Here is a 19,681-nt window from a genome sequence, read left to right on the forward strand (position 1 = left end):
TCAATGAAATCGTTGACTTACTATTTAAGATGATCCAACTTTTTATAGTGCTTCACCTACAATAGCCAATTTTCTGACAAGTTTAAAAATACAATCTCAAAATCCTATGGACAGTAGTCCAAATCTAAATGTTATCTTCAACAACCAGACTTTTGTAGGTCATTCATGTACAAAATATGAATTCACTTTACATTTAAACATAAACCTAAATATGGTGTCATCTTCATTTGAGCCTCTTGCTGAAGATTGTGTGAATCAACGCAGCCAGACCTTTCTTTCCACGTCACTGCAGTATTTTTCACTGAGCCCCATTGCCCTGCACATGAACGAGAAGGGTCACATTTAGACAAAAATCACAAGAAAATTGCCTACTTGATGCCAGCAGTATTTACTTGAGCTCCTTCAACTTCTTCCGTTTTAGTTCACTAATGCGTTGGTGTCGCTTCTGTGCCTCCTTACTCAGTTTCTCTGCTTCTTTCAAGGTTTCTTTGTGCTTGGTGAGGGTGGACTGCCCCAGCTCCTTCACCTGCTGCCTGATGGCCTCGGCATGGCGGAGCGCATTCTGACGCTGCCTTTCGTCCTCTTCTCTCTGTCTTGCGCTTGCCTCTTGTTGAACCCTGAATGTATCACAAAACGAAGGTAGCAAAGGACAAAGAAAACACTGTTCGAGCAGGGTCCAAGTATAACGTCTCACTTTAAAACTCTCTCAAATTCGGCCTTCTCTCGGCCAGCTTCCATGGACAGTAGCTGCTCTTTTCGCCGAACCTGCTCCAGACGAGCAGCCCGAATCATGGCCTCTTCCCGCGCCTTTTTGGCAGCCAGCTCCTTTTCCTTCCTCCTCCATTCTCTGTCCGCGATCTCTTGGTTCCTCTTAGTACGAAGTTCGTCCTTCCAAAAGCATCCACAGACGAGATGAATTTACAAAAGTGGATTTACAGCTATTTAGTCAATCCTGACCTGATCGGCCTTATGGTCTCTGGCTCTTTCCTGCTGAGCTCTGAGCCTGGCGATCTCTAACTCCTTCTCCCTCTTCATCCTCTTCTGTTCCGCTTCGTACTCAGCCTCACGTTGCTGCAGGAAAGATCCATATTAGAGGCGTAACTGTATTCCAAAACGGTGAAGCAGATCTAACCAATGCCAATACCAGAAACCTATCCTCGAAACCACAATAAAACAGTAGTATTTCCGGTAGCGGCTTCGTGGTGAGTATCTCACTTGTTTGTTTTTTATGTACTCCATTTCTCTCAGGTCTGCCATCTTCTCTTCTTCTTTCCTCAGCTCCCGTGCCCTCAGCGTCTCAGCATTGATTTTCATGACTTCTTGCTGTAGATGTTCCTGTTCCTCCCTCTTCTTCTCCAGGCCCTGGAGCAAAGTATAGTTCGTAAAAAATACTTTTATATTTTACTTAACACACAGCTTGTGGTACCATGATGTCCTCCAGGTTCATCCTTGCTTGTTTCTCTCTAGCTTGTTGTTTTTCCTGCTCTCTCAGCTCCTCTTGTACTATCTTCTCCTCTAGACGCTGCTGGATCTGTTCAAAAAGTTGTTGTTTCCCACTGGAGAGCACAAATAACACACATTTCTAATAGCAGCAGAACATGAACAGCCATGCTCTTGGGGACTGATTTTTTTTTTTTTTACCTAATCCTTTGTTGTTTGCGCATCTCATCAGTCTGATCCACCTTGTCCAGAAGTCTTCGGCGCTCTGCTTCCATCATGGCATCCAGACGCTTCTCCTCCTCCAGCATTTCCATATGGATCTGGATCTTCTCCTGGATTTGTGCATCACGTGTGGCTTGGCACTGAGCACCTAAAATCGCCTGAGAAGCTCCCAGAGATGCAGACCAAGATGAATACCGTGAAGCAGATGTTGTCCAAATGTTTTACACCAAAGTTTCACCTCCAAAAAACACTCAACATATTCAGTTGATCAAATTAATGCACCCCCAACATCCACCTACATTGTGTATACATATTTACTACCTTGTTGAGTTCTCTGATCTCTTCTTCCTGTTCCATTCTCAGGGCATCGGCTCGCTTCAGCAGATGCTGTGCTCGCTCGTGAGCCTCCAATTCCACCTCACTCGGAGGCTGCTTCTCCTGACGGGACTTGTCGGCCTCTAACATCTGCCGCTTCTTTTCCTCAGCCGCCCGCTACGTATAATCAGGTGTGTGAATTGTTGACGCAATTAAAGTCCACAAAGTGAATGTTTTGGGATATTTTACTACCATTTCGTCTTCTTTCCTTTTCGGATGTGTCTCCTTCGAAGCCTTCTCCTCCTCCTTGGAGATAACCTTGGATCTTGATGTGATCTGTTTAAAGTCCGCTGAAGGTAGGATGATGGACTCTCCAGAGGGATCACTGCATGGAATCCTAGCCATAACAGGAATGCCAGAGGCAAGATTTAAACCCTTTATCTCAAAATAATGAGAGTTTTCTAACCTGACAGTCGTTTTTAAAAGAAAAAAGCTTGCCTGAGGTTGCGAATGAGGTCTTTAGTAACAATTTGGATAGTCTTCCCTGTCGCCTTCTGCACTGGCACATCATTTACCTTCAAAGCAGATTGTTAGGATTTCTTGCACCTCTGACAAGTATAGGACACACACTCACCTGTATCTTCTTTCCAAACAAACTTTCATCGACCTGAGAAGAGGATGCTCGTGTTCGGTATCGATGTTGTCTTCTCAACGTTGATGTGGACGAGGTCACACTCTGCAAAGTTTACATTTATCCAGTCATAATCACTATAATATCCAAAATGGTATTTTCCCCCAATTTTCATGTATATTAGCATACTGCACAAAACTATAAATTACATTGAACGTATTATCATCAATCCTGTTATTGTTGTAGTTTTAGTTTAATTACAGTCGGTGTTGTTTTGGTGTTATTATTGGTCTTTTCCCATTGTTTTATGTGACAATATGTCCTAAAAAATGAATGCATTTATTATGTTCCAAACCATGATCAACATGATCATTTAATAAAGTATACTTTTCTGCATAATGCTTAGAAAAAGAAAAAAAGTAAAAACAACAAGAAAATAAACATGCACCATACCATGATTTCTTTTTCTGAATGCAGCAGATTCCGAATAAAAATATGGGCAGAAAAAGGAATAAACTCCAGGTGTTAAGAAAAAAAATTCCAGAGAACGCTCTCTCTGCCTCTGGTGTGTGTTGACGAACATCTATGGGCATGTTGTCCTGTTGCCATAGAAATAGGAAGTACCTGTGCAAGCTTGTGTAAACTGATATTTTGAGTGGAAAATAGCTAAAACACCTCAAAAGGTACTCGGTGCAATGTTTTTCCCACTCTTGGATTCTCTTTATTTTGTAACAGAACAATATTTCTACATTGTCGTGCTTCAACGTATAGGGGACGCTCAAGTGCCGGAGCGCTTCGATTAGGTAGGCGTGGTCATAGATATCTTATACTACTCTTATCTCATTTAAATGTATATAGTATTTACTGTTGTTTCGCCAACAGCACTGACAGAAAATGGCCGACTTTTGATGACGGCTTTCTCGGTTGCCTCAAACCCTGCGTTTTGCATCTATCTTAATGTGATATCTACAGGTATGGAAACGACGAAGAGTTAGCGAAGGCGGGTCCCACAGCAAAAAGTGCTAACAAATGGATGAGTAATCTGAACGATAGGATCTAAAATGTTTATGTTACCGCGTTATTTATGCCAATAATACAGCAGGTTAAAAATGATTAAAACGCGTGCATTATCCAGTTATTTTAATATTGCGACTTGATGTATGCTCGGTTGCCGGCGTCTCTTAATTAATAATAGCTTGTAGTGCAGTGTAAGAGTCACGGTCAAAATAATGGGTGTTACATATCCGTTTATTGTGCTATCAAAAATAATGTGTTGTTTCGGCTAAACCCTGAGTAAATGTTCTTTTTAAATCACGCTTCATTTAGTGCGTACATAACAAGCGGCGCTAATTGGTTCACATGATGTGGAAACGTCATCGCCACTGTAGTTCATTCATAACGATTCCGTTCAAATTCGTGGACATAGTAAGAAAAAAACAGGCAAAAATCACCATTTCCCTTTAAAGAGTTTTGTTTTATTTCATTCGATGAACATCCAAAACATTTTAAGGTGACAGTTAATAATAAATTCAGGAATACTCGAATATTTTCATTACAAACAGCCTGCTTGACCCGCGATAGCCAGCAGGAGAGCAGATCAAATCATTTGTGGTGTTTAGGAGTTGACCATTAACTTGTTCAGATTACAAACAGTCCTGCTTTGTTAGCAACAGCAGCTGCTCCACTGTGGATCCTGAAGCAAAGTTCACCAGCAGCACCGTCTGCCGATCTCCTAAATCGACTCTCATTTTTTTTTATTTTTTGCATTTTCAGTCATGGGTAGAGCAGGTTATGGGTACTACCGTGGAACAATCTTTTTGGCTATGTTTGTTGGCTACACACTTTACTACTTTAACAGAAAGACATTCTCTTTTGTGATGCCTTCGCTGATGCAAGAAATTGACTTGGACAAGGATGATCTGGGTATGCTTGACCATTTCACATCTGATTTCTGCTATCACGTTACGTTCGCATATGATGACCAATTGTTGTTTGTGTGTTCTCCTCACGCAGGCATGATAACAAGCAGTCAGTCTTTGGCCTACGCTATCAGTAAGTTCATCAGTGGAGTGTTGTCGGACAAGATCAGTGCCCGCTGGTTCTTTTCTATTGGCTTGTTCGCCGTGGGAGGCATCAATGTGATCTTCTCGTGGTCATCCACTGTGGCCGTCTTTTCTGCCCTGTGGTTCCTCAATGGCTTGGGTCAGGGGCTTGGCTGGCCTCCCTGTGGCAGGGTTCTGCGCAAGGTAGGACCATTACACATGTGAACTGAAGTAAAGATTGCTGTTGCAGTCTAGGAATTTTTGGCTACTATATTTTAGTTCTCTAACTTTGACACTTGCCGAATTAATGTACTAAGCCATACATGCACAATTTTTTGAGTTTCAATAGTAAAGATGACACCTCGAGCTTCATTTTTTTATTTTATTTATGTTGATTGCCTAAAAGTACATTACTGCAGTTAAATCAATTATTTGAATGTGTACATTCAATTTATCTTTCACAAAATTATCATCTTTTTCAAAGCCATTTTTGGATAGCTCCTATTGGTTTTCATTAGTTTGGGCATGCATTTTGTGTTATTACAGCATTTTTTTTCTCAAAACTTAACCTGCAGAAACATTAAGGACTACATTTAGCATAATTTTTTTATCCGGACAACCTGGGAAAACGGGCCCAAAAATGTTAACAGCAACCAATAAAGTGATCAGACTTCATTCAGACTATTATTTCTACTACTAATACTTCTATCCAGACTGTCCATGAGAAGCATGACAGCATTTCATATTTTCTTTTAGTGGTTCGAGCCCTCCCAGTTTGGAACATGGTGGTCAATCCTCTCGTGCAGCATGAATCTGGCTGGCAGCTTGGGCCCTATTATCGCCACAGTGCTGACCCAAAGTTACAGCTGGAGGACCATCTTATCCATGTCCGGATTGATCTGTGTGGTAATCTCCTTTATTTGCCTGTTGGTTATCAAGAATGAGCCCAAGGATGTTGGGCTACCCAACATTGAGGTGGCAGCCAAAAAGAGCAAAGGAGGTGAGTATAATGACAGTTTATAAACACTAATATCACACATAGTAACATTTTGTTTTGATTTGGAAACAGTTGATTACATAGTAAATAAGGACCGTATTTTCTGGTCTATATGTCGCACCTTTTTCATAGTTTGACTTGGCCTGCAAGATCTCTTATTTTTGTATTTTTTCACTCTGACTGCCAAAAGTTTGTGTGTTAGTTAAGTGGTTAATTTTTTGCACTATGCAGCATAGACTGTTTTTCTACCACATTTGTCTCTTGTGACTAAAGGTCAATAATCACTGTGTAGACTTTGTACCCTGCATGCTCCTCCTGCGGAGCCCTAGTAGATGTATGCTACAAAATGTATTCCATGTGATAATGACACTTTGGTTCCATTATTTTGCATGCGTTACATGTTATTTTTTCTCTTCCACTTGTTCTGTCGTTCAGCGCCATCTAACGATGAGAGCACCCTCTCTGAGTTTCTGCTCTCTCCTTACCTGTGGCTCCTGTCTTTGTCCTACCTTGTGGTGTTTGGAGTGAAGACAGCCTGCACTGACTGGGGTCAGTTGTTTCTCATTCAGGACAAGGGACAGTCGACATTGATGGGTATGCAATGTATTCTCGTCATATATGGTTGTCATATCCAAGAGCAAATTTAATGGTGACTGCTAATCTGTCCTTGTCTATGTTGATTTACTGTGTTTTTTACTTTTTTAGGTAGCTCATACATGAGTGCTCTGGAGTTGGGAGGTCTTTTAGGCAGCCTGGCAGCAGGGTATCTCTCTGACAAAGCTGTGGCCAAAGTGAGTTGACTGTCAAGTCTTTTGGATGTTCCATTGGATCTGATCTGATTGGATTTGATCTATTGGATGTTCTAAAGTCTAAACAGTGTTTGAATTTTCCTTAATTTTCTCAGTCTTTCTTGCCAATTTTTTGAAATGTGTTATGGCCATAAACCCCTGATATTTTGTGGAAAACAAGAACCGTTTTGGTTTTGAGCATTACATTTTTTTTGGCTTTATTGTGCATTTGATTAAATATACCAGTAGGTTGAACCTTGCAAATCATGTAACATTCTGTTTTTGTTGATGTTTAACACAACATCCCAATTTCACTGGAATTCCGGTTGTACAAAATATTAGCAGTCCAACAAGGTGCACTTTAGGTCAATTGAAGGCTAATTTTGCCATTACTGTGAGTGTTAGGTTAATAACTATAAAAATAATGAAAACATATAAAACATTTTTCTGAACAAAGTTGAGGAATAATCAGTAGCTTATGCTTTTTTTCCAAACCTGCCACCACCCTTGATTTGCCAACAAAGTAGTAAAACCACACATCCTTGACCACAGCTCTCTTCTCTGTACAGCAAGGCTTGAAAATCTATGGCAATCCTCGCCACTTTGTCCTGATCGCCATGATGGCAGGAATGTCCCTATCTATGTATCTGTTTAGAGTCACCGTTTCGCCAGACAGCCCAAAGGTAATTGATGATGCGACATAAAGGTATGTATTGGGTATACTTCAACAGAATTAATGCCTGCTGTGTACACGTGAAGGTTTGGATACTTTGTCTAGGTGCAGCATTCGGATTCTGTTCCTATGGGCCCATTTCCCTGTTTGGCGTTATAGCCAATGAAAGCGCTCCGTCCAACTACTGTGGGACATCGCATGCAATTGTGGCCCTAATGGCTAATAGTAAGTGGAATGCGATTTATGTTGAGTACTTCATATTCTAGATAGTTTCTGCTCGAGGTCAATCTCAACCAACGATGGGCATTAGGCCGGATATACACTCTTATTCCGCATGGCTGAATGTTTTCCCTAAAAAGCGGGTGATAGAAATATATTTTTTCTCTCAGTTGGTGGATTTCTCTCTGGGCTTCCATTTAGCACCATTGCCAAACATCATGGCTGGGAAACGGCCTTCTGGGTTGCAGAGATTTTCTGTGGGGTCACTACCGCCTGCTTCTTCCTGCTACGCAACATTTGCTCTAAAATGGGCCACGTGTCCAAAAAGTCCAAGTGATACATTTTTATTTCCCACGAGAAAAATGAATCCCGATTTTTTTTTTTCCCCCTGAAACATTTTGTACTCATCTCATTTTATGCATATAACATGAAGATCTGAATAGTTTCAACATCTGATCCCCAAAAACCTTCACAATCCCTTAAAATACTTCATCAAAAGTATTTTAACGAGAATGAAAACATTGCAGTGACGTTCCTAAAGCCAAAGACAATTGTTTTATACTAGTTGTTCTCACCTAATTTTTCCTTAAACCATCCCATTTATGAAATCCATTATCTAACAGGCAGTTTTTTAAAGTAATATTTTGGCTACATTTACAGTTACTTTTGAGATTCTATAAGGTATGGGCTCTACCAGAGAAATGTCTCCTTAAGCAGCTAAGTATTATGCCTTCACCTTCTGGGGTTGGATTGTGTTTTGTTTTGCTTAGTTTAAAACAAAAATACCTGAACAAATATTTCAGTGTTCTTATGAGCTACGTTGTACACAGACACTTGAAATATTATTTGAATTTAATAGTATTTACACAACAAAATGTATGTACAGTATAGTCATTGTACTCTCAATGGGACAAAACATTTTATAAATCAACAAAAGAAAACTTCTAACAATGTTGTTTGGTGGTTTTCCTTCATCACGACCCAGCTCCAAAGTTACCAGCCTTCTCTGCAATCTCCAGTGCACTTTTTAAGTTTTGGTCAAAAAGTTCACACCTGAAAATAGAAAATCCAAACCTCAGAATACCGATGACATTGGACAAGTGGTAGTGTGAATGATAATTTCCAGATTTCGTATGGGCAAAATGTTAAAGGTGTACCTGATAGGCATTTCCAGAGAGTAAAATGGATTCTTTAGTGCAAAGTCTGCATAGATCTCATATATTTTCCTGAGAAGAGCATCAATGCCAGTTTGTCGTGGGTCTGCCAGCACAATGAATTTTATTCCTGTAAGAGTCTGGAAACAGTGAAGCTTGAACACGTCTGTTTCCAGCATCTCTATTCCTGAACTTCCAACCTCCGGAGACAGCTGTGATCCGATAGCAAACAACCTACGTAGATAAAAAGAGATTATTGAGGAGGAAACTTTGGGAAAATATTTAGAAATGATGAGGGTTACTTACGAATGGAACATAGAAGCCAGCATCAGTTTTTCATTGGAACTGAGTCGTGCTCGTCCAAATCGAATTGATACTGGATAATTGGAAGAATCTTTCAAGTATTCCAGAATGTCTTTCCCATCGGCTGTACTTTTTCCCACTACGTCAATCCCATTGATGGACAGCACTGCATGGCCCACTGAAAATAAATAAGATTACACCTTGACAGCTACTGAGACAAATTCACAATACTTTTTTTCTTAGTGTGATAACTATTTCCCACGTTTGAATGAAATATGGATCGGGATATTCTAGGACGGACATTTCATTTTAACTAAGAATATTGGACAATATTTGTAGTCACTCACTTTGCGCTAACGTGCATGCTAGTTCATGCTAATGTATGAGGCTCTACCTTTGATTCCGTCCCTCTGGCCAAACGAGACCACCACCTTCTCGTCGTGGTGCTTGAGGACCAAATCTAAAGGGTAACTAAACGTCTTTTCAGTTTCTGCTCTCGGTACATAGTTGTCATACTGGTAAATTAAACCCCCCGCCTTGTTCACTACATAGACGCTGAAAATCACCATTTTAGCAAAGGCTTCGGCGTCTGACAGCAGTGATCACGTGACGAGAACACACACAAAAAAACGAGTTATTGTTCTTTAGTGGTTTCTATTTCTATCAATTTCTTTTTAAGAACTAAAACCGCGTGGTTTGTAAACTGAGAAAAAAAAACTAATTTTGTCTGTACATGGGGAGAAACGAAACACGAGAAGAGAACTCAATTTCCCAGAATCCTTCATCTACTTCCGCTAATACTGGGTGACGGAGAGGATTTCGCACGGACCAACTTCCTTTCACTCCGACATCTTGAAGAGGAAACATGGTGAGAGCTCTTACCATGATTTAAACGAGTTAAAAGTGGATACGCGCATGGTTCTATGAATTCCGCTGACTTATGAACAGTCGGAAAGCCGCGCGAAGTAAATGTGTCCAATTTCATTTAATTCCTTGGTGGTAAACGTCCAAACAAAAACGACTAAACCCGTGTTAGCATGTGTGCTAATTTCGCCACGCGTTTCACAGTCCTCGCTAACCATAAGCCCCAATTTATTAGCCCCCTAAAAATATCCGTCCTGGTTGCGTTAGTCCAACTGATAACCTCGTACACCATTACTTAGCATATATCTAGATTTTTCATAACTTTCCGTTTTGGGCGCATGAAATCTTTATGGGAAAATAACGGCCTTGCCTGTCCATGTTGGCCTGCATGAGCATTGGCTAATCGTTCGATACCTTAATCACAATTCCAAGTTACATTTCGAGCGATTTATCAAAATTTGTCAATTGTTAGGCTGCAACTTTGTATTTGACCTGCATTTTCAGCCTCCCAAGACCGATAAGAAAAAGGACGCTGGGAAGTCCAAAAAGGACAAGGACCCAGTCAACAAATCTGGAGGCAAAGCCAAGAAGAAGGTTTGACATTTGATGTTACTCTCATGGCTTTCTAGAGAGGGGCACGCCTGACCTTGTGGTATTTTGGTCTTTTTGAGCAGAAGTGGTCTAAGGGAAAAGTGAGGGACAAGCTCAACAACCTGATCCTCTTCGACAAGGCTACCTATGAAAAGCTGTACAAAGAAGTTCCCAACTACAAGCTCATCACGCCCGCCGTTGTGTCCGAGAGGCTGAAGATCCGTGGCTCCCTGGCTAGGAACGCCCTGCAGGAACTGCTTGCTAAAGGTGAGCTTCTAGTTTTAACAAGGGACATCCACATCTCATTTTTTTTTGCGCGCTAGTCAGAATCTGAGTCACCTGATTTTCAGAATGTGCTGTTAATAAGCCCCTCTGATATCGAGGTAATGTATTGAGGTGACAAAAAAGTATATCAAAATGTCATTTGCTCCCTAATTTGAACAGAGCTACCGCAACATTATAATGGAATTGGACGGTCATTTTAATGAAGCTAAAGAAAATGTAAATCCCACTTTTTTACAAATCAGTTGTGCAGCACTAAAATACCATTGCAAACACAATTTTTAAAACACTGTTTTCTATATAGACCTATACAGCAAATAAAGTTGTTCACCCAATGGGATGACTAGGGCTATTTTAGTTGAGATATATTAAGCATTTTCCTTTTTTTCTAAGAATTTGTTTTAATAGTGGTAATATAAATTTGTACTTGAGCCAGCCTGGGTTTTAGATTTGTCAAATGGCACAAACAGTTTAATTTGACAAATATTGTTCTATTAAAATGCACAGTATATCACCATTTATGGCACTGAAAGAGGTTCATTCACTGCCCCAAAAAATCAATTGTGGTGCGAGCTGTCAGTGTAATTAAACTGTTAGCTCGCATTTTCGTTCTAGCCCAAAATTGTTGGATTGTAGATAACCGCGTTCTCATTTTCCTCTATTGTAATGCAATGCTCAAAGTTGAGGCAGAGCGCGTCATTGGCTCGTCAAAGATGCACGCGCAGCACTTTGCCCGAGGACTTTTGCTCTCCCATCTGCGGTTGACAGTCGACATTGCTGCTGTAAACATGCTCTACAATGGAGCACACGATTAATATGCCTGTGTCTTTTGTGTGGTTGCAGGTATGATCAAGCTGGTGTCCAAGCACAGAGCCCAGCTCATCTACACGCGCAACACCAAGGGTGGTGACGAGGAGGTGCCAGCAGAGAAAGCATAAGCAGGTAAGCAAAATTTTAAACTATAGGCCTGCTCTCATTCCTTATTTATTCATTTTCTCTGAACTGAAATGTCACTTTTCTGACTTTTTCAGGTTCTCCTGTTTGTTTCCTTTGTGCTCTTTGTTGGAAAGTTAAATAAAATGTAAAGACAAATCCTGGATAATGTTTTTATTTTGGTGCAACAATAATTCACAATGTGCAAATGCAGTCATGTTCTCAAATCTCCTTTTATGAGATGCAAAATTCAACTTTCATTTATTGAGTGCCTCTTTGGAAATGGATTTGTCATTTTAAGCCGCAGGCAGTGAGGTGGCTATAAGATATTGATAAGCATCTGTCCAAATATACACAATCTTGTTCAATGCTTGCTCGAGGCGGGAGACACTCTCGGTCTCAGATGGATGTAGCGGGTGACTCGAGGCAGTGGGAGTATGCTGTGGAAACCTCCCTCTCCATGTCTTCGATGTCATCCTCGCGGTTGCAGTCCTCTCCTTCCTGCCTGTTTGAGCTGTAACCAGTCGTCTTAAGGGCTAGGTCAGGGGTAGGGAACCTATGGCTCGGGAGCCATATGTGGCTCTTTTGATGGGTGTATATGGCTCTCTGCTAACCTGTGTGGTAAAATATGGAAACCGCTGGTTAGAGACCACCTAAGCCCCGAACGTACCAATGGGAGCGTCACACTGTGGCGCCGACACTATCTCTAGTGCCTTTTTAATCATAATTTTTCTTCATAATACTCTTCTGCATGCATACTCTCATTGATACTCATTGATTAGCAACAGTGAAAATGTTCTTAAAAGAATTCAGACTTTTTTTTACTTTCAAAGTGGTGAAATGATTAATAAATGCCGACATATTCATGTATTTTTACTTTTAAATTCTGAGTATGGCTCTCAATGGATAATGTTTGAAAATATGAATTGTTTATGGCTCTCTTGGTCAAAAAGGTTCCCGACCCCTGGGCTAGGTTGACAACCACAATGAAGAAGAATTGCAGTCCAGCCAGCCTCTGCTGAAAAAGAAGTAATTGTTAATGTGTAAGTAGACAAGCAATCAAAAAAGTCCTCTAACTCTACTACTATGCAGTGTTTTTTTAAAGCCTTATTATAATTCATAATTTTTGAAGAAAAAAATCCTTACTTTACATGGTCTTTTTTTCTTTAAATAGCTGTACTATACAACGTCGTTTTTTAAGAAAAAAGCCTTACTATACATAGTCGTTTATAAGAAAAAAAGCCTTACTATGTTATGTCATTTTTTAAGATAAAAATGGTAAGGCTTTTTTAAAATAAAAACGACATAGTATAGTAAGGCTTTTTTTTAAATTAAAAAACGACATAGTATAGTAAGGCTTTTTTCCTTAAAAAAACGACAGTATACTAAGGCTTTTTTTTCGTAAAAAAAACGACATAGTATAGTAGGGCTATTTTTCTTTAAAAAAACGACATGGTATCGTAAGGCTTTTTTAAAAAATGACAGTATAGCAAGGCTTTTTTCGTAAGAAACTACATAGTATAGTAAGGCTTTTTTCCTTAAAAAAACGACAGTATACTAAGGCTTTTTTTTTCGTAAAAAAAACGACAGTATAGTAGGGCTATTTTTCTTTAAAAAACGACATGGTATCGTAAGGCTTTTTAAAAAAATGACATAGTATAGCAAGGCTTTTTTCGTAAAAAACGACATAGTATAGTAAGGCTTTTTTTAAATTAAAAAACGACATAGTATAGTAAGGCTTTTTTCCTTAAAAAACGACAGTATACTAAGTCTTTTTTTTCGTAAAAAAAACGACATAGTATAGTAGGGCTATTTTTCTTTAAAAAATGACATGGTATCGTAAGGCTTTTTTAAAAAATGACAGTATAGCAAGGCTTTTTTCGTAAAAAACGACATAGTATAGTAAGGCTTTTTTCCTTAAAAAAACGACAGTATCTAAGGCTTTTTTTTCGTAAAAAAAAACGACATAGTATAGTAGGGCTATTTTTCTTTAAAAAACGACATGGTATCGTAAGGCTTTTTAAAAAAATGACATAGTATAGCAAGGCTTTTTTCGTAAAAAACGACATAGTATAGTAAGGCTTTTTTTAAATTAAAAAACGACATAGTATAGTAAGGCTTTTTTCCTTAAAAAACGACAGTATACTAAGTCTTTTTTTTCGTAAAAAAAACGACATAGTATAGTAGGGCTATTTTTCTTTAAAAAACGACATGGTATCGTAAGGCTTTTTTAAAAAATGACAGTATAGCAAGGCTTTTTTCGTAAAAAACGACATAGTAAGGCTTTTTTTTTCGTAAAAAAAACGACATAGTATAGTAGGGCTATTTTTCTTTAAAAAACGACATGGTATCGTAAGGCTTTTTAAAAAAATGACATAGTATAGCAAGGCTTTTTTCGTAAAAAACGACATAGTATAGTAAGGCTTTTTTTAAATTAAAAAACGACATAGTATAGTAAGGCTTTTTTCCTTAAAAAACGACAGTATACTAAGGCTTTTTTTTCGTTAAAAAAAACGACATAGTATAGTAGGGCTATTTTTCTTTAAAAAACGACATGGTATCGTAAGGCTTTTTTAAAAAATGACATAGTATAGCAAGGCTTTTTTCGTAAAAAACGACATAGTATAGTAAGGCTTTTTTTCTTAAAAAACGACATAGTATAGTAAGGCTTTTTTTCTTAAAAAACGACATAGTATAGTAAGGCTTTTTTTCTTAAAAAACGACATAGTATAGTAAGGCTTTTTTTTCTTAAAAAACGACATAGTATAGTAAGGCTTTTTTTTCTTAAAAAACGACATAGTATAGTAAGGCTTTTTTTCTTAAAAAACGACATAGTATAGTAAGGCTTTTTTTCTTAAAAAACGACATAGTATAGTAAGGCTTTTTTTCTTTAAAAAACAACCATTGGCTTTAAAAAAAATTAACACGCACAGTAGGTTTTTTATTAAAATGACCATGTATAGTAAGGCTTTATTTAAATTAAATAAAAAAATGACCACGCACAGTAAGGTTTGTATTAAAATGACCATGTATGTTTCAGATCGTGTCTTTAACCACTAGATGTCGCTAACGGCTCTATTCAGTACTACTATATATATATATATATATAGTATATATATTTTTTTAAATATGACCATGTATAGTGAAGCAGTTTTTTTTTTTTTAAAGTAAGTCATTACAGCTAATGATTGATATGAGACACCCTGTTTTATAGGATCAAGACCACGAAAATCATGACCATTATACTATGTCATCTTCAAAACATAGACATTGAGTTGGGAAGACAAAGCACCTAGTGGAGCACGGTAAGCAAGCCACCATCTTTTCCACTTTCAATAATATGGGCGTGGCCTATCTTCAAGGCAGCCGTGGCCTATCTTCAAGGAAGCTGTATAAATTAAGCACATGCGCAGTGCCTCGTCTTCTCCAAGAGCCATGTCTATGCAGATGGCCGTGTAGCACGCCAACGAGGTAAGCCGTCGAGCCATTTACTGGCCTAAGTGCATTTTTATCACGCTACCGGCAGATATTTTAGGAATCAATGTAGCAAAACCGCCAACCAATCTGCAAGTTTAATGCCAGGTTGACCGCACCGTCGACAATTTAAGTTTGGGCTCTGTGCCACATGTGACAAGCTATCTTAGCATTAGCGTCACGACAACGCTTTCCCTTTGACCACGACAAGTGTTGTCTTGATGTTAATACTAACAGATCTATAGTCTGTTTTCTCCATTTTCGAGTCGTGTAGAAAGACTTTGAGTGGATTCAAACAAAGCCGAGATATCAACTGACAGTTTGTTAGGTAAAGGCTCACTCAAAAATGATGTATGTACTGATAGTTTTCACTGCGAGTGCTAAACAAATCATTTTACTCCAAAATTGTTAAGGCAATTTTCTCCTAACTGTTAACTTCAGCCTGTATATTTAATCGCCTTGTCTGGAAAAGGGAAATTAGAACGGAGCACTCACTAACTTATTTTCATTCTTTATCTTGATCTTGATCATTTATTGTAAGATTTCTCTTTCATGTAATAATTATTTGTCAAATCCCAAATAGCTTGGTTAAATCAAGATGCAGCTCTTCCCGTGTGCCCCAGGACACTCAAACCCTTGAGGTTACAGGTAAAACTAATCCCATCTGTTGAATCTCCAGTCTCTGTATATGACAACTTTTGCTTCTTTTTTTTTTTTTGCACACATCAGGTCCATGTCCAGGTGATCTTCCTAGGTTGCCCACTTGAAGATGATGCCTCGTCTCTGAACTCTGTAAGATTTCTCTTCCTGTATTAGTTGTTTGGCAACTCCTAAATAGCTTTGTTAAATGAAGTTTCCCCCGTTTAGCATCATCTTTGGTCTTCTCATCAAGGTAAAACTAGATTTAACAACAAAAATGTAAGTCTATTTGTTGAATCTCCAGTGTCTAAATATGCTAACTTTTGCTTTTTTTTTTTGCACACATCAGGTCCATGTCCAGGTGATCTTCCCAGGTTGCCCACTTGAAGATGATGCGGCGTCTCTGAACTCTGTAAGATTTCTCTTCCTGTATTAGTTGTTTGGCAACTCCTAAATAGCGTTTCCCCCGTTTAGCATCATCTTTGGTCTTCTCATCAAGGTAAAACTAGATTTAACAACAAAAATGTAAGTCTATTTGTTGAATCTCCAGTGTCTAAATATGCTAACTTTTGCTTCTTTTTTTTGGCACACATCAGGTCCAGACTTTGGAGGGTCTCCAAGTGATGCCTCATCTCTGAACGCAGTCTTCTGAGAGGTTAGTTTATTGTCGAAAATCCAAGTATTCATCCAGATCTATTTTATTGACTAAATTTACTCTCCCTCCTCTTAGGTGAAGTCCAGAGTTTTCTGGCTCATGGTGACCAGATCCTTAAGGTAAGGAGGATCTCACTTCTTTTTTCCAGTCAGAAATTTTAATAAAAGAGATTTGAGTGTCAATTGTCTTTGTTAAAACACTTGGAGAAAAAAGACCCAAGACCCTCAATGGTCTTTTTTTTCCTTTAATTTTTGGTGTTTATATTCTAAGTGTTTTATAATAAAAACTTTTTTTTACCTAAGTGTTATGTTGAAATTTTTGCTAAGTATTTCAGGCTAAAAAATGTTTTTTTTTGTTGAATTTTTTAGCCTAAGTGTTTTTATAATATGCTAAAAAATCGTTTTTTTATACAAGTGTTATGTTGAAAATTTCTAAGTGTTTTAGGCTAAAAAAAAACTTTTTTATTGTAAGTGCTGTTGAAATTTTTCTAAGTGTTTTAATCTTGTCTACAGGTGGAGAAGACTGTCCATACGAATGTGTCCCTTTGAATAAAAACTTTCAAATGTCAAGCCACTTGTGTTTTTTCCTTCATATAACTAGCAAAAAAAATGCACATGTACATTTCAAGAACTTTTATTGGTCCACAAGCCATCCAGCATTTAAAGATGAGGTTGTGTTGCTGTTCATGGACAAAGAATCTCTGGAAAATAAAAAACAGGGTCAATAGACAGTCAAGGATTATTTAAGTTAAAAGTTAGGTTTTACCAACATCAGAAAGGCTCTTTTCCTCAGTCAGCAAGCCTTCATCCTACTGCAAAAGATGGCACAATATTAAAGCCCTAGGAGGAAAAAATATATAAATATTAGACATCCACTGCAGAAACGGAGACTTAAAAATGATCAGAGTCTTTATAAGAGGGATCTCCAACTGCAGTCCTTGAGGGCCCCTGTCCAGTTTATTTTCCATCATATCTTGATCATTTGATTCAAATGTGGTGGGAGATATGGAAAGCATACTGGATAGGGACCCTGAGGACCAGTTGGAGACACCTGCTCTATAATGACAAGTACCTGAGGGGATGTTGGTGTCAAAAAGTGTGCCATCCACCAATGTCACCCTTTTTGGGAAGTTTGTCTGGTCATCTTTGGTCAACTTGGGTGGAGACTGAAGAGAAGCAAGATACACAATAAGTAGGTTTAGTACACATTACAAGAAAATAAATAACCTCCAACTGCAGTCCTTGAAGGCCCCTGTCCAGTTTATTTTCCATCACATCTTGATCATTTGATTCAAATGTGGTGGGAGATATGGAAAGCATACTGGATAGGGACCCTGAGGACCAGAGTTGGAGACACCTGCTCTATAATGACAAGTACCTGAGGGGATGTTGGTGTCAAAAAGTGTGCCATCCACCAATGTCACCCTTTTTGGGGAAGTTTGTCTGGTCATCTTTCTTCAGCGTTGATTTGGTCAACTTGGGTGGACACTGAAGAGAAGCAAGATACACAATAAGTGGGTTTAGTACACATTACAAGAAAATAAATAACCTGAAACACTTGGGTCCTACATCGTCCACAACCTTTGCCTTGACTTCTTGACAGCTGTCACCTCTTCCACCGTGTACATCCGTGGCTTTATACCTCTACAAAACACAGCATGATTATAGAATTGCTCATTTAACCAATTTGACCAGTGGTCCCCAAACTATTCCAGAAAGGGCAGCGGAGGGTGCAGGTTTTCATTCCAATCTGGTATCATAGTAGTACAATCACTGGATTGCATTCAGGTGATTCTTTTTTCAGCAGAAAAACCCCATTGGTTAAACTGTTAATGTTGGATCTGTTGGAACCAAAACCTGCACCCACAGCAGCCCTCGAGGACCAGTTTGGAGACCTATAATGAGGGAAAATTGTTATTTTATCATATGTTTAAACTCAAGTGAAAAATGGCCCCTGCGCTTTTGTTGACTGAATGTCTCAAACGCATTTAAAATAAAAAAAATTAAAAAGGTCCAAGCCCTGAGGTCTTCCTTTAAGAAAGTGAAGGGAAATGTCTATATTCTATAAAAGTGTACTGTTTATTCCTTACACCTCCACTGATGGCATTTATGTGGGTGTGAGTTATCCACACAAGCTGTTGCTATTTAAAAAAAAAAAAAAAATCAACGCCAAGCCAGTTAGTGTTTTCATTCAAAATTGGAATGTATCATCATGAAAAACAAGCTAATTTAGCAAAGCCGTGAATACCGAAAGCTGATATTTAATGATTACACGGATATAGTAAATAGAAACGACTATTTAAAAAAAATGACTCACTTTGCTGACAAACAGCTCGTTATGGCGTCGACAAGTTGCTCCTTTTTGGCTGTTATGGCCCCATTCTTGATGTTTCCCAGCAATCCGTGTTCGTTGAGGAACTGAAAGACACAATGGAATGAAACATTAAGAGGTGTAGGTAACGCAATGTAGCCAATTTGTTTGCAAACATTTTACTGTCTGCATCATCCACGTTGGGCCACATCACGCGATCGAAGCATGCTACTACCGTCGTAAAGCCCTCTTAAAATGACAACTGGGGCTTCGAAATCCCCAAATGACAACGTACCGTGTCCTGTGAGAACTTGATCAGGTCTTTCTTCGGTAAATGGTCACTTCTGAGCTGCCTGCAGTCTACCAAAGGACTGGCAGCTGGCTCATCCGCCATTTTGAAGGGTGGAGCCGACCTTTGAACTCTGACGTGGGTAATGCGTATCAAAAATAGACACATCAAAATACATTGTTTTCATAATACTAACGTGTATTATGCGACACATATAAAAAAAAACATCAATAATAACCTCATACAATTGAAATATTATTTAGGAATATAGCCACATTTTACTCACCAAAAATATTTTTTATTTGTACATAAAATCCATCCTACTTTGTTTCCTTCTACCCTAATGCGGATTAAGCGGTTCAGAAAATGAGATGAAATGAGACTATACATTTACTTATTTTACATGATCATTTAAAAAAAAAAGTCTTAGTATACATGGTCATTTTTTAAGCCTTACTATACATGGTCTTGTTTTTAAGAAAAACTCTTTACTATACATGATCATTTTTCATTTTCATACAGTTTTTTTTTTAAAGAAAAAAGCTTTACACGGTCAGTTTTTTTAAGAAAAAATCCTTACTATACATGATCATTTTTCATTTTCATACAGTTTTTTTAAGAAAAAAGCTTTACACGGTCAGTTTTTTAAGAAAAAAGCCTTGCTATACATGGTCATTTTTAAAGCCTCACTATACATGGTCTTTAAAAAATGCCTTACAATACATGGTCATTAAAAAAAAAAAAGAATCCTTACTATACCTGTTGATTTTTTTAAAAAATCACGTCGCCCAATTTCAAATAGCAACAGTTTTACTAGCTCATCATCGGCCCAGCATCTCATATCTCCCCGATGGCTAGAG

At 38.4% G+C, this 19,681-nt stretch overlaps 5 protein-coding genes across 16 annotated transcripts in view; 2 read left to right on the top strand and 3 right to left on the bottom strand.

Annotated features, from left to right (window-relative positions):
* Nucleotides 1-255: 255 nt before the first annotated feature.
* On the bottom strand, nt 256-3,557 carry cfap45 (cilia and flagella associated protein 45). Its single transcript, XM_077611637.1, has 12 exons — nt 3,474-3,557; nt 2,612-2,713; nt 2,476-2,552; nt 2,230-2,374; nt 1,984-2,154; nt 1,642-1,820; nt 1,427-1,556; nt 1,216-1,362; nt 958-1,071; nt 695-888; nt 393-617; nt 256-316 (listed from the first exon to the last, which is right to left on the bottom strand). Exons 1-12 carry the CDS (start codon nt 3,555-3,557, stop codon nt 256-258), a joined length of 1,629 nt encoding a protein of 542 aa, XP_077467763.1.
* Nucleotides 3,556-8,278, top strand: slc37a4a (solute carrier family 37 member 4a). Its single transcript, XM_077612096.1, has 8 exons — nt 3,556-4,531; nt 4,622-4,854; nt 5,407-5,650; nt 6,083-6,241; nt 6,353-6,438; nt 7,005-7,118; nt 7,195-7,333; nt 7,498-8,278. Exons 1-8 carry the CDS (start codon nt 4,384-4,386, stop codon nt 7,662-7,664), a joined length of 1,290 nt encoding a protein of 429 aa, XP_077468222.1. The 5' UTR covers nt 3,556-4,383; the 3' UTR covers nt 7,665-8,278.
* trappc4 (trafficking protein particle complex subunit 4) lies at nt 8,162-9,580 on the bottom strand. Its single transcript, XM_077612099.1, has 4 exons — nt 9,179-9,580; nt 8,788-8,962; nt 8,485-8,715; nt 8,162-8,380 (listed from the first exon to the last, which is right to left on the bottom strand). Exons 1-4 carry the CDS (start codon nt 9,351-9,353, stop codon nt 8,302-8,304), a joined length of 660 nt encoding a protein of 219 aa, XP_077468225.1. The 5' UTR covers nt 9,354-9,580; the 3' UTR covers nt 8,162-8,301.
* On the top strand, nt 9,526-11,613 carry rps25 (ribosomal protein S25). Its single transcript, XM_077612100.1, has 5 exons — nt 9,526-9,652; nt 10,153-10,242; nt 10,323-10,506; nt 11,365-11,463; nt 11,553-11,613. The coding sequence occupies exons 1-4, from the start codon at nt 9,650-9,652 to the stop codon at nt 11,457-11,459; spliced, it is 372 nt and encodes a 123-aa protein (XP_077468226.1). The 5' UTR covers nt 9,526-9,649; the 3' UTR covers nt 11,460-11,463; nt 11,553-11,613.
* A 5,226-nt stretch (nt 11,614-16,839) lies between these two features.
* The window catches only part of sacs (sacsin molecular chaperone), a 33,956-nt gene continuing 31,114 nt past the window's right edge, over nt 16,840-19,681 (bottom strand). For 4 of the 12 annotated variants that reach the window (XM_077612089.1, XM_077612083.1, XM_077612084.1 and 1 more), the window contains 7 exons: nt 18,828-18,954; nt 18,539-18,639; nt 17,791-17,865; nt 17,600-17,709; nt 17,294-17,387; nt 16,992-17,061; nt 16,840-16,922 (listed from right to left, as the gene is read on the bottom strand). Coding sequence is in view for 6 of the 12 variants with exons in the window: in XM_077612090.1 (XP_077468216.1) it covers nt 17,694-17,709; nt 17,791-17,865; nt 18,539-18,639; nt 18,828-18,954 (319 nt within the window). In the remaining 6 variants the exon portion in view is untranslated. Of the gene's footprint in view, nt 16,923-16,991; nt 17,062-17,293; nt 17,388-17,599; nt 17,710-17,770; nt 17,866-18,538; nt 18,640-18,827; nt 18,955-19,681 lie in introns of all 12 variants that reach the window. The other 8 variants (XM_077612085.1, XM_077612091.1, XM_077612086.1 and 5 more) reach the window with 5 other exon arrangements.

Source organism: Stigmatopora argus, chromosome 10 (assembly GCF_051989625.1).
Source record: "Stigmatopora argus isolate UIUO_Sarg chromosome 10, RoL_Sarg_1.0, whole genome shotgun sequence".
In the NCBI taxonomy this organism is placed as follows: Eukaryota; Metazoa; Chordata; class Actinopteri; order Syngnathiformes; family Syngnathidae; genus Stigmatopora; species Stigmatopora argus.